General features: G+C 41.1%; 1 protein-coding gene across 1 annotated transcript in view; it reads right to left on the bottom strand.

The window, feature by feature from the left end:
• LOC117871746 (dynein heavy chain 5, axonemal-like) overlaps positions 1–17,489 on the bottom strand; it is a 276,629-nt gene that overhangs the window by 173,132 nt on the left and 86,008 nt on the right. The window contains exons 31-39 of the mRNA XM_034759511.1: positions 14,707–14,869; positions 9,490–9,601; positions 9,036–9,164; positions 7,294–7,493; positions 7,048–7,201; positions 4,609–4,875; positions 4,258–4,386; positions 3,633–3,848; positions 1,072–1,218 (exon numbers count right to left, since the gene is read on the bottom strand). Of these exons, the coding sequence (XP_034615402.1) occupies positions 1,072–1,218; positions 3,633–3,848; positions 4,258–4,386; positions 4,609–4,875; positions 7,048–7,201; positions 7,294–7,493; positions 9,036–9,164; positions 9,490–9,601; positions 14,707–14,869 (1,517 nt within the window). The remainder of the gene's footprint in view (positions 1–1,071; positions 1,219–3,632; positions 3,849–4,257; positions 4,387–4,608; positions 4,876–7,047; positions 7,202–7,293; positions 7,494–9,035; positions 9,165–9,489; positions 9,602–14,706; positions 14,870–17,489) is intronic.

Below are 17,489 nucleotides of genomic sequence, written 5' to 3'. Positions count from 1 at the left end.
TTTCTCTCTGCACACTATATAAATCATTTAAACAATACACATCCCCCTGAATTACTGCTCTCAATATGCAGGACGTTTCCTTCAACCTTTTTTTTTTTTTTTTTTGCTTCCAGTTTCTTAATCATTGTCTCATGCTTTCATATTATCTACCATAGGGAAGAGTTTGATGCATTTAAAATTTTAAAAATAAACCAGAAAATCAATTTAAGTTATTGTTTACTCCCCTTCTCAAAATACATGAAACCCAGCTTCTTTAATCTTGCAGAAGCCCTTGCCTCAAATCAGGAAGTGGAAGCAGGGGCTGGAAATCACAAAGCTCAATCTAAAGCTAAAAGGGAACATATTTTTTAAAAACTCCAATGATGTAAAGTCTTAAATTTTGAATCACAGGTTAAGGTCAACACTGCTTTCCCCTTAGCAAAGTTCTCGTATGCTGAAAATCAGTAATAATTTAAAAAAGGAAAAAACACAGTCTATGAGTCTGACCCTGCAAACTGATCCACATGCATGCACCCTTCCACCTGTGTAGAGTCCTGTCGACTTCAATGGAATTCCACAAGGGAGTAAAGAGCTGTGTGTGTGGCTCTATTTGCAAGATTGGACTCTAAAGTTGTATGTTGTGAAGCTGTGACCCCACTGAAGTCAATGGCAAAACTATCACTGCAGGGGGTCCAAAAATTCACGCTATGTTTTTAAGGCCCCAGTCCTGCAATTTGTTTCAGGTGGTTGGATTGCTGCCCCTAGAGGAAGCCACAAGTGAGATCAATAGGGAGCCATCAGGATGTTGCAGTCTGCCCATATGCAACTACTTGCAGGATCGGAACCTACATTTTTCTTAGTGAATATGTTAATGTTCTCACCCACAAATAATTCAACACTGCAAACAAATAAGATACTTGTAATGTAAATCTTTTAAGATGCAGTTAGAAAGGACAAGCCCAGATAGCATGCAACTGCATGACAGTACTAGCAGCAGAGTTAAACAAAGTGAAGAAATATGAGATTTCCTTTTACATTTCATATATGTAAAAAACGTTTTTCAATTAGAGAGCTCTTAAAAAAAAACCTCACCAAATCATCAAAGATATCCTTCTGATGTACATGAATAGTGATTAAAGTCTCATATTTTGTGCGCTCCATCCTTGTCAGATTACGTGTTGTCATGTCAATCAAATCATTTAAAAGGTCCAGAAACTTCAGATTTGTTGTGTGCATGACCTTTCCCACACAGCAAGAGAACAGAGTTATATTAATACAAACACCCTTTGCTCTTTCAATCTCTAGAGGATGAACAGTTGCAGACATTTACAAATATATATCTCCTGTTTTAGTTACATTTTGCTCCAGCCTCACTTTGTATTAACTAGGGCTGCAATCCTGAATCAAGATCTACTAGAGCATACTCCCTGAGCCTCTGTGGACTTCCAGTGACTTTAGTGGGATGATACATGGGCTGAGGGGGCAGATTCCATTGCAGGACAGTGGCCTAATATAGTACACCGACCTCACCTTTACCTAGTAGGGTGCTTGTATTGTGTCCTCTTCAAAAGCAATGAAGCCATCAGACTTCAGCCTTTGGGTACTAAACTATACACATCAGTCAACCAATATGTTCACTTTTGGGAAACGTGAAGCTGGGATTCTGACTCTGTCCCTAGAACCACGGTAACTTTCAGAGGAGAAAACTGGTGTAAGGGACAGTTTAAATGTGCCTGAAGTAACACTTTATTTCTGCTACAAGAGACTGTGGAATAAAATCCTGACTTCTTATATCTATAACAGGGGCTCCAATCCTGCAGTTGCGGTGGTAAGCTGGACCCCTGTCAATAACTCCAAATGGGATTCTGTGCAGGCCCAGGGGTGATGGAGTAGTTTGCAGCACTAAGGCCACAGCGAGTGCTTTGAACACATGAAGGGATGATCAGATTGGGTTTTGTGGGTTTTTTGAGGATATTTGCAAACCCAGACCTATTCCATATGCGGAGGAAAACTACAAATAAATGTTTCTTTAAAGGAGAAAACAAACAAACAAAACCAACAAAAAATTTTGTTTGCCAATGAAGTTTGATTCTAGTTAAATGAGCTCCAATGGAACAAAAACTGGGTCCATGCCCTTTTTGGCTTTGTATGATGTAGAAAAATGGGGGATTAAAGTATTTTCCCCCTAATCTGGAGTCTTGTCTAGTTTAATTTTAGTCAGTAACATCACAGTGTGGTATGCTGTTTTCTTTAGCATTTGCCTGTGTTTATTTTCATGGTAGGACAGTGTTACTAGCTCTTAGCTTGGTCCTACTGCATATGTTCCTTAAACTGCTGTATTAGCAATCTTGGGCTATGTCTACACTGGCAATTGAACGACAAAACTTTTGCCTTTCAGAGGTGTTAAACACCGCTCCCCCGAAAGACAAAAGTTTTGATACAACAAATGCCAGCTAACCCCACTCATTGGGGGTGGAAGTTTTTTGTCGGCAGGAGAACCAACAAACAGCAGCTACACTGCACGACTTTTAATGGCATGGCTGTGGTGACACAGCCATGTCACTAAAAGATGTGTAGTGTAGACAAAGCCTTGAGCACTCCTCTGAGTTGCCTTCTCACATGCCTCTATCTAAGTTCCAGAGGAAAGGCACTTATCAAAAACATCTATGGTGCTGGAAGCATCTTTCCTGGGCATAAGGTGGAACCAATCCCCCACCAAACTAGCTCCCATGCTCCCCCTTCCCCCAAAAGAGGGGGAGGACGCTGGCACCATCCCCTAAAGCAGCTACATGCACAGGAGAGACACTGCTATTCCCCCATACTGGTGGCTCTCACATCCCCCAAACCAGTTTGGGGATTATAGTAGATGATGACACTCCCTTGACCCTAAACTGCCCATTGTTCCCTCCCAAAGCTCGTAGCCACTGACAAGAATGTGTGGGGGGGGTGACACAACATTAGAAACTGTTTTAAAGTTGGTTTTAAAGCAAGTGAGGATTGACCTTCTATCCCTTCCTGTCATACTCCTTTCCTCACTAGTTCACAGCATCAGAGGTTCTGAGCAGTGCCTCTCCATCAGCGCTAATATGGACAGCAGATGGAAGCAGGTGGTGCACAAACCCCATAAGCTAGACCAGGGGTTCTCAAACTGGGGGTCGGGACCCCTCAGGGGGTCGCGAGGTTATTACATGGGGGGTTGCGAGCTGTCAGCCACCACCCCAAACTGCGCTTTGCCTCCCACATTTATAATGGTGTTAAATATATTTAAAAGCGTTTTTAATTAGTAAGGGGGAGTCACACTCAGAGGCTTGCTGTGTCACCAGTACAAAAGTTTGAAAACCACTGAGCTAGACCCTCAGCTTATGTAAATCAGTGTCTTGCCATTAAGATATGCTGATTTACCCCAGCTGGGGATTGGTCTCATGTTACCAGTTGTCAGGGCAGATAGCGCAGTAGTGCAAAGAGCTCAAACAAAGGGTGCTAACACTGTGGGCTAGTATCACCATCCTACGTATCAATATGGAGGAATTTACAGGTCATTCCAGTTGCTTCCTTTTTATTTAGTCATTTCTACCGTCTTTTTTAAACTTGCGCAGTGTGCATTGATCTAAACAATGCTTTTAATTAACCCCTGAGGATTTGCTAAGTACAACCTTTTTGTCTGTTTTGGCATTGTTTAGCGCATCCTCTGCATCTCTGGTCCAAATCATTTGAATTCCCAGAAGACCTATTTGTGCAGGAAACATTGTCTGAAAGTCATACAGCTTAAATCCTGAATCACTAATGGCTATAGATGCCTGTCTAATGATGGAATGGATTGTTTTCTTAATCCCATTCAGCAGCTGTCCTAGCCAGAATTCCACATTACCCTGGAAGACAAAAAAAGCACTTTTAAAGTAAACTGCTCCGACCCTGCAAAAGCTCCACAGAAGACATTTCCTCCCCAGGGCTGATGTTCCCATTTCCCACTTTTCTATTATCTTATCCTCACAGTTGTGCCTGACCTGTCCTTCCAGATGCGAAGTGATGGATTTAGCAACTTCAATGGTACAGGGGAGACAACTAGAAGGGTTGCTACAGAATAATACAAAGCCCCTTCCATCCTCCCTCTGGAGCAAAAGCACTTTGCCCCTGTAATGGGCAGTAGAAGGGTCTCTACTTCAGATTCTCAAATGGAAGCATGCTGTGGTACTACTGCATGGAAGTTGGCCAGCCCTTTATAACACAGATTTGCTTTAAAGTATTGAATGAAAAAAGTATAATATATTCTTCTATTACCTGAGCTAGAACAGGCTCAATAATATTGACTTGTTCGCCTTCTTGAGATTCAAATAATAAAATCTGGTCATAGTTTTTTTCGTGAAATCCCACTCGGTTAACATTGTCAAACAGACTCAGTAAATGTGCCTAGAACAAACAAGCACCTGATCAGCCAAATAAGACCCATAAAATGATCTACAATGTTATTTTTAAACTGAATCAAAATCTGCAAGTTTAGAAGGCTAAATGGATCTTTCCACAAATAAATAAATTTAGATCAACTCAGTAACAAAAGGAAATCATTTATCACCCATTCCACTCAGTTATTAATACTGACTATGAAGGAGGTTATTGCTACATAATTTATACCTGAATAGTGTGTGAATCTGATGCCTGGCCAAGGATTTCCAGAAGTGCAGGATCAGATACAAAGAAAAATCTGGGAAATACTAATCGTTTCTTTTCCAAATACCCAGTTAATGATTTCTGACATATTTCCAGTTGTTCCAGCAAATGTGGTAGTAGCTGTGCCAACGTCTCATCTCCAACACAGCACTGTACTATGTTTGATGTCTCATGAGCTCTCTGCATAATCTTCTGCCAAGATTTATCAATGTTCTGAAACCTTTTGGCTTCCTGAAACACATTACAAATGCATTAGCTATTCCTGCTGCTTCCCAAAATGCTGAAAAATAAAAATATCCTGTAAGTGAGTCTGATTCTATTAATCAGTATGTCCTTTGGATGGTCAACATTATTCACATTCTATTGGGGGATATCAAGAACAATTGGCCCATGCTGCCTGCCTCCATTGTCCACTTATTATATTTTCAAACAAGTACCATTGTGCTTTCTCCCATGCTGTCCCTCACACTTGGGAGCACTCCTCGTAAATATCTGTCAAGCTACCTCATTATCTTCCTTCAAATTCCCCCTTAAAACTTTCCTTTGTTGTGATGCCCAGAAAAAACTCTACAGTTACGCTGCTGGTGCTGAGACCACAGCCTATCAAGCTGACCCGCACTGTCTCATTGTTTCCCTGGACTCCTCATTGGTATCCATCTGTTGGCTCTTGTCTTATTCTAGGATTGTAAGCTTTGTGGGGCAGGAGCCAACTTTTTTGGTCTGTTTGTACAGTGCCTAGCATAACGGGGTCTTTGTCTGTGACTTCTAGGTTCTACAATAATAAATATAATAAATAAATAATAATAATCAGACAAGGTAATAGTTTAATATTCACTTTGCGGCTCATGCCTGTTGAAGAGTATAGTGTGTGAATGTTTTTAGAGTGCCTTTGTAACACTGGTAGATCCACAGAAATGCATCAGGTTGATGGGGAAGCAGTGCCTTTTGTCTTATGTTACCTGGTATTAGGCAGCGCTAAAGTGGCTATACAATAGGACTTCAATCAATCTCTCAGCAGAAAAGTCAAATAGCACCCTCCTCTAAAAATGACAAAACATTACTGACACTACGACTCTGTTTCCATTTACATCATTGCTTTTCCACACAGGCCACTCCTGAAAACAATTATTCACTTTCTGTTCCAATGTTAAACAATTATTTGAGTAAGATTTAAGGGATGATCTGGATAATTCTTAGTCCTGCCATGAGTGCAGGGAATGGGACTAGATGACCTCTCAAGGGCCCTTCCAGTCCTACAATTCCATGGCCCATCCACAATGTGTTGTAAGTGAATGAAGCTGAATTTTCAAATCCTCAAAAGGAAAGAAAAGAACTATTTTTCTGAGCTTTATTGTGGGTTTTTTTTTAAATTATTATTCTTATTGCACAATGGGAATAACGTTCCTGCAGTATACTTACAATAAGTGGCTTCTGCAATTATCAAATTCATAAGCATTGCTGTGGTGTTTAGTCATCTGCAAAAACCGCTTATTACCTCCATTATGAAAGTTATCCTATCAATATACTGTAGGACCTAAGAGGCAATTTATTATAATCTTAATTAACAACTAAGAAGGCTTTAGCTAATCACAGAACAAAATGTTCTGGGTTATGGAAAATGGAAACTGTAGATATTTAATTATAATGTCCTTGGCCTGAAATAAATGCAATAGTGTAGAATATTTTTGTTTTTATTAAATTACATCTTTCTGACATCTTTAAGCAGCAGGTGATCCTACGTACCACGTGCCAAATTCTGACTGGCTGACACACATGTAAACCTGCCAGCAGCAGCAGGAGCATGCAATGGAAGTCTATTACTCGGATTCTGCCTCACCCAGGAAATCAGAGAAAGAGATCAGTCCTTAGGTTCTCAACAACTGACATCACAGAAAGGCATAACAGGGTACGGCCTGGTGAAAAGTGAGCAAGATCCACATATGTATATACATATGCGTGGCTGCCCAGGCCTAGCAATGTCCCTATGCACAGCCCCCTGCAAAAGTTATTCCAACTCTTAACAGTATAGAATGCATAAATGAGGTGTATAAGGGCTAGTGTCAGGCAGAATAAGGGATTGCATTATCACAGCATTAGCCAGAATTTCTCTCTCCACCAATATGTGCTATAATACCTGAATAATACAAAGTGAATTGAGGTAAGCATTTCAGCCTTAACTTTAAAGTGTCTTGCTCTTGTAGGTTTGATTCAGGCCCTAAGAGTCCAACCCTGCAGACCTCACTCTGGAAAAGCTCCCTCTGAAGTTATCTGTGGGTAATTTTTCCTGAGTAAAGTATGGTATAATTAGACTTCCTCAGTATAGACTAACTTCTTTTTTTTAAAAGGTGGTTTGGCTAACCTTTATGGTGTGCCTTCATATATTGCTATTGTAAATCAACAGACCTGAGGCAGCTGTTTTGCAATGTCTCCACCAACAAAAACAGCTTCAAGATAAATCCAGAGGTTTTGTACAGTAATCCAATTTTCAATTATTTCTGTGGTATTGGCCAATTTCTGGACCCACTGTTGGATCGTGGGCTTGAATGGTGCATTGTACCTGTTATATGAACATGAATTAAAAAAAAGATTATGGTATTTTATTGGTACTTATTATATTTATACAATATATTCTTTTGTTAATTTTTGTACCTGTTGCTCATGAGGGATCCCAAAATCATGAGACTATCCTCCATCAGAGCTATCTTCTCGGAAGTATCTGAGCCTTTCAGAAGCAATTCTCCTCTGGTTTTGAACTGGCCAAATGTAAAGACATGAGTACTCCACTCATTGATGACATGTTTCAATTTTGCTTCAATATCCTTTTCTTTAACAGCACTGATGCAGATATCCTAAGTAATATCAAGTTACTGTGTTTTATTACACTGAGGGTAATGTAATATCTACTTATCAAAACAATTAAAACTCATGGACCAAATTCAGAGTTCAAAGGGAATTGAACATGCTCAGAATAATACATTAAAATAGATCAAAATGACTATATTGCAAGACTGGAATATGCTTCACCTGTTCTATGGGCCAAATTTTGTTGTCAGTTACACTTAGCTAGTCACATTTCAGTGACGTCATTGGACTTTTAGAAGTGCAACTGAAGGCAGAATTTGTATCTGTACATGAACTACCTCTCCATTCTGTGCTGGGGATGGGGGGGGGGGGGGAAATGTGCATTACTGATGTGAAATTAACCAGTAAATCTCAGAAAGAGGGGAGAATCTGCCTCCTCATGAGCCCCTCCGTGTGAAAACTATGTATCTTGGGCTTGGCAGAAGCTCGAGGACATGGCTCCCTGAAGGAGGGTAGAGCTGTTCTGCTAGATCTTCTAGAAGAAAACCTTGTGACAGCTTACAGCAACATTACCTTCATATCTGCAGCTTCTGTTGCCCCTTGCAGGCATCAGTAGCAGCACAGTCACTAAAATGCCGAGGGTGTCAGAGGGGAGTGGGACAGACACTCAGTGTGGATCACCCAAGATCCACCAAATTGTGCTACCAATCATCACAGATTCCAGGAAGCCCCATGACTGCAGGGTGATGTCCCTGATCCTTCCACAAGGCTAAATAATCCTGCCTCCTGTAGAAAGCATCCGTACAGAGTGTTTGACTTAGTTTTTCACCTTCCAGGTAGAATAAGACAATTTAGTCCACAGTGTTTAAAGGGCTAATCTCTTGGCTGACAAGCTCACAATATAATTTAAGTTACAATGTTTTTTTTCTCCTTTTTGCCATCCTTCTGCTCTTGCAAAAGTTATCAGGCCTTGTAAATCTAACATATTTGCTGGGTGACCAGGCCCAATAAACACAGAGGCAATAGATTTGTACTGGGTGCACATCACAAAAGACTACTTGTTTGCCAGCCTCTTCTGGTCCTGTGAAACAGTGGATTTCTTGCTCTTCTTTAATATTCTCCCAAACCACCCTCAATATATTAATCTAAGACCCGATCCTGCAAAGTGCCAAGCACCCTCCACTCTCACAGAGTTCAGTGGGAGTGGAGGTTGCTCAGCACCTCTCAGGATCAGGCCTATAATGACTGATTTCTTTTACTCCTGTATGATGCTAGAGGCAAACAAAATTACAATAAGTAGCATCTAAAACCAGAGTGTAAATTAGCTTTACAAACAATAAGAAAAAAGAAATCTTTTGAAGTGTTAGCTTTATACCATCCAACCACTTTTATACTGCTCCAAGATCAAAGGCAGTGAGCTAACCATTTCAGCTACAACCAGCTGCCAAATTCCATTCTCCAAAGGAATCAAACAAGCAAAGTCAAATTTGTTTGCGCTATTAAGCTATATACGAATGGAGGACTCTGAAAGTGCAGAATCCCAGATCAGAAAGCTAGCCTTTAAATGCCAACAGAAGAAGTGTGTGTACCTCAATATCTTCCTTGTATTTTAACAATGAGGCATCCATTATGTTCTTCAGAGAGAAACTTTCAGAGACAACATCAAATTTATGGCCAGTTACTTGTGCAATTCTTTCCCAGTGTCTTGGCATCATTGCCTAGAAAAGTTCACAGGCATTAGAGTACAATAACATTTAAAAAGCAGTATTATTTTTAGGGGGGAAATTATTATGCAATTTTCCACTGAAACAGTTCAATACTGGGAAATGTCTCAATCTTCATTCCATTAAAAGAATTACCATTCATCTAATCAAGCTGTGAAGTATTTTGTTTTTAGTTGCCTGTAACTAATCCTAATCAGATGTTACCATGCATACAGTTGCTTTGATCTTTTAAAAATGAAAGGTTGAAAGCATCTTATACACATAACATTATTTTGATCATCAAGTTAATCTTATCTTTAAAGTACCATATTGAACTAACTTTGTTTGCCATCATTTCAAGCAAAGGACAACTCTCAGCAAAATCATCAATCTTCTTTTTTAGGTCGTGAAAAGCTTGCCATTCCTTCAGAGCCTTAGGCAATTTACGAATTCTAAAAAGAGAATGGAATATCAGATTTGACATACCCATCATTCATCTTCTTTTATAACTGTTATCATCATCTCACCTTTCAATTTGTGGACAAAAAAATTGTAAATAAAACACCTGACTGCGACAGAGTGAAAACATCCCATAATATACTGAAAAAACCTTATGGAATCAAGATAAGCTTTACGGTTAAGTTAAACCTCTCTGAATTAGAGTTAACACCTCTGCGGTACATTGTATTCAAAATGAAATTGTGTATGTGCTACTCTGGAACAGCGAGGGGGGATGAACTTCCTTAGTGATCAACCTTTCCAGTCCCTCTAGAGAGGTGCAAATATACTAGTTCAAACTGGATTCTCCAGAGGTCAACAGACAAAGAAAAGACTTCTGGATAAAAAGCTTTTACCTTCTTCCTGATCCCACAAATTGATAAGACCCCTGGTCCGTGGAGGACCCCAATCCTTAGGAGGGGATTGGAAGGACTTGGCTTACTGAAGCTTCATAAGACTGTGGGCTTATTCTGAGATGAAGCTCTGACAAATGTATGATCACAAAGAAACCCTTAGGACAGGGTGATGCCTAGTAAGCTTATTAGTATGTGTGTAGGTTCTTTTATTGTTTTTTATGTTTTTTCTGTAATTTTTTTTACCTTAAAAATAAAGTAGCCTTGCTTTGAAAGACCTGTGTGATAACTTATGTGTGTAGCAATTACACTGTTATCCATCTCCGAAGAGAAAGTAAGCAGTTGGGCAGACTGTCTGTGCCGGAAATTACACAGTGAAGACAAGCAACTGTCCAGCCTGGAAATACCCTGATCAGAAGGGAGAGGGATGTATGTCTCCACAGAGGCCACAGTTTGGGAGCTGGAGCACTGAGGGGAAATAGAGGTGCAGTTGCCCTGAACTGAGAAATTGACTTAGATATGAAAAAAAATTAAGGGAATGAAAAACTACTTGAAAATTGTTTCTCTTCCTCACTCCTCATAATGTAGGTCCCTATCCTGCAAAGATTTTAGCATGTATCTGTAGCTTTATACATTTGAATAGTCCATTGACTTCAAGGAGGTTACTCACACATGTAAAGTATGCAAGTGTTAAAGTCTTCGCAGGATCATGACCTTAATTATTAATTTGCAAATAGACCTATTTTTGCAAACATCCACAAAAGAGATCAGTTTTTCCAAGCAAAATGAGACCTCACGTTAGAGGGCAAGCTGACGGGTTTTTGAGCAGAAAAACAGTCCAGTTTCAGTCCAAATGATTTTGCATCATTATTTTACAGGGTGCCTAACATGGTGATATTTGGACACGCTTTGCATGACTTAAAGCTGGATCACTTAACTTTTCCATATTAAAGGTGTTTGCAGTGTAGCTGTAGGTGTGTTGGGCCCAAGATATTAGAGAGACCAGGTGGGTGAGGTCGTATCTTTTATTGGACCAACTTCTGCTGGTGAAAGAGACATGCTTTTGAGCTTACATAGAGCTCTTCTTCAGGTCTGGGAAAGGTATTCACATAAAAAAAGCAGATTCATCACTCAACTTCAAAGCAAGTACAGACACAGTCCTGCCCGAATTATCCAAGTGCCCCAGACGTCATATTCACTGGAAGCCTGAGCAAAGACATGCTTTCCTCAGGTTATGTTTTCAGAGATTTAAGATGAGCGAGAGGGCCAGATTCTAGTCTGAATTGTATCTACTAAAATCCTGAATAACACCAGTGACTTCAGTTAAATTATTCTGGAGTTACACTGATGTAACTGAGATCACAATCCGTCCCAGACTGTTGATAAAGCAGTGAGATATAAGCAGAGGACAGGAGCTGCAGAAGAACAGGCTCTTACACCTACAGTAGTGATCTTGGGCATGATTCTTCTTTGATCAACATAACATAACATAACATACATAAGAATGGCTGTACCAGGTCAGACCAAAGGTCCATGTAGCCCAGTATCCTGTCTACCAACAGTGTCCAATGCCAGGTGCCCCAGAGGGAATGGACCTAACAGGCAATGATCAAGTGATCTCTCTCCTGCCATCCATCTCCATCCTCTGACAAACAGAGGCTAGGGACATCATTCCTTACCCATTTTGGCTAATAGCCATTAATGGACTTAACCACCATGAATTTATCCAATTCTCTTTTAAACGCTGTTATAGTCCTAGCCTTCACAAATTCCTCAGGTAAGGAGTTCCACAAGTTGACTGTAAGCTGCATGAAGAAGAACTTCCTTGTATTTGTTTTAAACTTGCTGCCTCCTCAGTGGGAGAAGGATCAGGCCTATTGTGTAAAGAGATTAAGAAAAGACTGGTACAGAGGAGTGGACAAAGACTGAAGGGGACCAGAAAGAGATAAGACTATGATATTTTTTTCCACTAGGTGATTGAGACAAAAGTCTTTCTGTTTTGAGCAACACTTTCATTAGCTTTTCAGATGCCCTGTGTATAATTTGGTTATGCTATACATTTTATAATCCTATAAACAGCAAAACACTATGGGCCTGTGATGGGGCAGCTGCCGCTCACTGGCTGGAAAAGGGTTAATAGCAGCCCTTGGAGCGGCTGCACAGAACCCAGACAATCAGAGGAAGGCTTGAAAGCAGCCTATCAGGGCCAGGCTGGGCCCTATAAGAAGGCTGCAGGGCAGAGAGGAGCTGAGTCTCTCCCTGGAGGGAAAAGGGAGAAGAACTGGCTCTTAGAGAAGCACCTAAGACAGAGCAGTGCTGGGCAGGGTCAGCAGAGGCTGGGAGAGCTCTAGGCTGACCATTGCCAGACTGGGGCCCTAACACAAAGGGGCAGAAACGGTTCTGGGGCTACAGGGAAGTGGCCCAGAGAAGTAGGCAGTAGAGGAGAGTTGGAGGAGGGCAATAAGTGGCTGCCGCTAGAGGGTCCCTGGGTTGGGGCCCAGAGTAGTGGGCGGGCCTGGGTCCCCCCTTTCCTCCCCACTTGCCAGTGATGAGCGTGCCTAAACTAGACTGCAGTGTGCCCTTGGAGGAAGGGGCTAGACTGAGGACTGCAGTGAGCCACTTAAGCAAGTGATAGAACCAGAAGCTGCTGGTCCCCTGGAAGCAGGGGAGAGCCAGGGAGCGGGGACAGACAGAGGGCAGTGTCCAGAAGTGGACGCCGCAGTCTGGGAGTGACATGGGTCCGACTGTGAGGATGGTGGAAACTGAAAAAATAATGGAGGGCAAGACACCATTAGCGAAGGCGCGCCACTGAAAGAGCTAATCCCCTAACCAACCAGCAGGAGGCGCCGCTGTGGTGAGTCCAATCCCATTACAGGGCCATAATCCCAGCTGTGACAGATGGGGGAACAGAATATCTGAAGCCTGTACATAGGGTCCGCACACTTGCCTGTCATAGATCTCAGTTCTTTGACAACTCTGCCCATATCACTGTACACCAGGATTTTGAGTTAGGGCAGGAATGGGTCAAAGGAGAAGCAGGATCAAATCCAGTGGATCTGCCAGTAGCTGTATTCACCACCCATTGCTCCACATACTGCGGAGGAGTGGTAGGGGTTATTGCAGACTTACAGATTCAGTTGTGGCCACTCCCTCAATGAAATCTTGGACCTACTGATGTCAATGGCAAAATCTCCATGGACTTCGGTGGGGTCAGGATTTCACTTCATGGCTCTACTGTGTTCCATGGACTGTGGGAAATGTTTCTCCTCTGAGCCCTCACAAAGAATCCCTATGAACCAAGCCTGGCTACTCAAGCTTGACAGAGGGGGAAGGCTTTGGTTCCTATAAAAGAAAATAAGAAAACTGAGGGTATAGAAATTGATAGTCACTTGACAGAATTCTGCCTAAAAAGCTCAAAGATTTAGGTTGAAGGACCCAATTATAGAATGATAGAATCTTAGAACTGGAAGGGGCCTTGAGAGGTCATCTAGTCCAGTCCCTCCTACTCATGGAAGAACTAAGTATTATCTAGACCATCCCTGACAGGTGTTTGTCTAACCTGCTCTTAAAAATCTCAAATGATGGAGATTCCACAACCTCCCTGAGCAATTTATTCCAGTGCTTAACCACCCTGACAATTAGGAAGTTTTTCCTAATGTCCAGCCTAAATCTCCCTTTCTGCAATTTAAGCCCATTGCTTCTTGGCCTATCCTCAAAAGTTAAGGAGAATAATTTACCTCCCTCCTCTTCGTAACAACCTTTTATGTACTTGAAAACTGTTATGTCCCCTCTCAGTCTTAAACAAACACAATTTTTTCAATCTTCCCTCTTAGATCATGTTTTCTAGACCTTTAATCATTTTTGTTTTTCTTCTCTGGACGTTCTCCAATTTGTCCACATCTTTCCTGAATTGTGGCGCCCAGTTCCCTTTCTGCACTGCTCCTTCCTAGGCAGTCATTTCCCATTTTGTATGTGTGCAACTGATCGTTCCTTCCCAAGTGGAGTACTTTGCATTTGTCCTTATTGAATTTCATCCTATTTACTGCAGACCATTTCTCCAGTTTGTCCAGATCATTTGAATTTTAATCCTGTCCTCCAAAGCCCTTGCAACCCCTCCCAGCTGGGTATCATCCACAAACATAAGTGTACTCTCTATGCTATTATCTAAATCATTGGTGAAGATATTGAACAAAACCAAACCCAGAATTGATTCCTGCAGGACCCCACTCAATATGCCCTTCCAACTTAACTATTAACCACAGATAACAGTTTTCCAACCAGTAATGTACCCACCTTATAGTAGCTCCATCTAGGTTGTATTTCCCTAGTTTGTTTATGAAAAAGTCATGCGAGACAGTATCAAAATCAAGATATATCACATCTACCACTTCTCCCCATCCACAAGGCTTGTTACCCTGTCAAAGAAAGCTATCAGGTTGGTTTGACACGATTTGTTCTTGACAAATCCATGCTGATTGTTACTTATCACCTTATTGCGTTCAATGTATTTATATTCATGCAGCAGCTGTGTTGATTTTTTGTACCTCATTCTGTCTGAAATTTCTGTCTCTTGGATATCAGAAGAGGCCAAGGTTGGAAATATATAAGCATGTTGAAAAAATTCCCTGAAGGATCAGCTCTCATGAATTAATGAAAGATGTCAGAGAAGAATTTTGATGCATTTCAACTTATACTAAATCATTTACCTGTTTTGAAAATCCAGAAGTTCACTGTTAATTTTTTCAATGTCCAAGTCACTCCAAAATATTTCATAGTATCCACTGATATTAGCATTAACCGAATTGTAAAGACCATAAAGTTTCTGAAGCAGTGTAAGCTCCCGTTTTATTTTTTGTAGCTCTGGATATTCTGTTCCAAATTTTAAAAGAAGCAAATTGTGATTATCTATTAGATTCGAACTATTTAAGAAAAATATAATCTATGCCTTTTTAAAATGAAGTTTTAATAAACATAAAGGGTCAGGTTTTGACACCATTATTCACACTGAGTAGTGAATATTCCTCAAATAGTCACAAAAACAGTCCCATTGAGCAAGAGTGTCAGAATCTGGCCCACAGTAATTACTCAGTTTCCAGCCAGTGTATGACCACTTCTTTATATCATAAACCTAACCATATTATGGAGAGACAACTCATGACTTTGTACTTAAATTCGTGTTGAAGAAGGCAGCTAAAGTGGAGACTTAGTCTACCAATTTTATAAAATATTTTCTTCCCAAATTTGCACCAGTTACCAGAGAGGTACAGATTTAATAACAACATTTAAAATGATCCTATAAAATATGTTAAAAGTTAGAAGCATTTAGAAAGGACCCCATTTTTTAAAAATTTCACTCATATTATTGCAGTGATTAGGGAATCCCTAGCTAAATATATTGTTAAAATTTAGAAATGTCAAACTTGCCATTTGCGGACCCATTTCTTTCTTTCTTTCTTTCTTTCTTTCTTTCAGGCAAAGTTACAATAAAATGTAAGCATACGTCATTGCTACGATTGTTACGGAGATCACAGAAGTCACAAAATTCATGACTTCCACTGATTTTCTGCCCTGGGGCTGGAACTCCCAGCCAGCCCTGCCCACGCAGCTCCCCAGCTACGGCACGGCCAGCGGCGGGATCCCGGAGATCCCACTGCAGTGGGGGCCCAGGAGCCCCAGCAGCAGTGGGTGCTGAACCTGCCTCTCCCTTTTGTCAGGGATATTTTTAGTGCAAGTCAGAGACAGATCACAGGCTTCTGTGAATTTTTGTTAATTGCTTGTGACCTGTCCATGACTTTTACTAAATATATAAGTGACAAACTTAGCATTATTCATTGTACATTATACTCAGGATCAGGTTAATAGTTAAAGAACCTGACTAAAGATTCTGACTTGCTCCATGGAGAGCCCTTCTCCTCTGAGTTTGCTAAAAAAAAAAAAAAAAAAAGGGTGACCAAATTTCTGAACACCTATGAGGTTGCTCTATCTTGAATTTTAACAACATTTGAGGAGTTGACCCAGGAGCAAGCTGGAACAAATGGTTTAAATTCTAAGATATACACAATTTTGATTGGTTTCAGAGGAAACTACAATCCATGGGTGATCTTCCAGAAAACACCATCCTGGCCACTATGGATGTAGAAGCCCTCTACACCAATATTCCACACAAAGATGGACTACAAGCTATCAGGAACAGTATCCCTGATAATGTCACAGCTAACCTGGTAGCTGAACTTTGTGACTTTGTCCTCACCCACAACTATTTCACATTTGGGGACAATATATACCTTCAAGTCAGCGGAACTGCTATGGGTACCCGCATGGCCCCACAATATGCCAACATTTTTATGGCTGACTTAGAACAACGCTTCCTTAGCTCTCGTCCCCTAACGCCCCTACTCTACTTGTGCTACACTGATGACATCTTCATCATCTGGACCCATGGAAAGGAAACCCTTGAGGAATTCTACCATGATTTCAATAATTTCCATCCCACCATTAACCTCAGCCTAGATCAATCCACACAAGCGGTCCATTTCCTGGACACTACTGTACTAATAAGCGATGGTCACATAAATACCACCCTATACTGGAAACCTACTGACCGCTATACTTACCTACATGCCTCTAGCTTCCATCCAGGACACACCACAAGATCCATTGTCTACAGCCAAGCTCTAAGATACAACCGCATTTGCTCCAATCCCTCAGACAGAGACAAGCACCTACAAGATCTCTATCAAGCATTCTTAAAACTACAATACCCACCTGCTGAAGTGAAAAAACAGATTGACGGAGCCAGACGAGTACCCAGAAGTCACCTCCTACAAGACAGGCCCAATGAAGAAAATAACAGAATACCACTAGCCGTCACCTTCAGCCCCCAACTAAAACCTCTCCAGCGCATCATCAAAGATCTACAACCTATCCTGAAAGATGATCCCTCAATCTCACAGATCTTAGGAGACAGACCTGTCCTCACTTACAGACAACCCCCCAACCTGAAGCAAATACTCACCAGCAACCACACATCACTGAACAAAAACACTGACCCCAGGAACCTATCCTTGTAACAAAGCCCGATGCCAACTCTGAGCACATATCTATTCAAGTGACATCATCATAGGACCTAATCACATCAGCCATACCATCAGGGGCTCATTCACCTGCACATCTACCAATGTGCTATATGCCATCATGTGCCAGCAATGCCCCTCTGCCATGTACCTTGGCCAAACCGGACAGTCTCTACGCAAAAGAATTAATGGACACAAATCTGACATCAGGAATCATAATACTCAAAAACCAGTGGGAGAACATTTTAACCTGTCTGGTCATTCAATGACAGACCTGCGGGTGGCTATTTTACAACAGAAAAGCTTCAAAAACAGACTCCAACGAGAAACTGCTGAACTCAATATATGTTCCATTCTATGCATCTGAAGAAGTGGGATGTAGCCATGAAAGCTTATGCTCAAATAAATTTGTTAGT

This window comes from Trachemys scripta, chromosome 2 (genome assembly GCF_013100865.1).
Source record: "Trachemys scripta elegans isolate TJP31775 chromosome 2, CAS_Tse_1.0, whole genome shotgun sequence".
NCBI lineage: Eukaryota > Metazoa > Chordata > Testudines > Emydidae > Trachemys > Trachemys scripta.
Note: the sequence above shows the minus strand (reverse complement) of the source record. Positions and strands in the feature narration are given on the sequence as shown.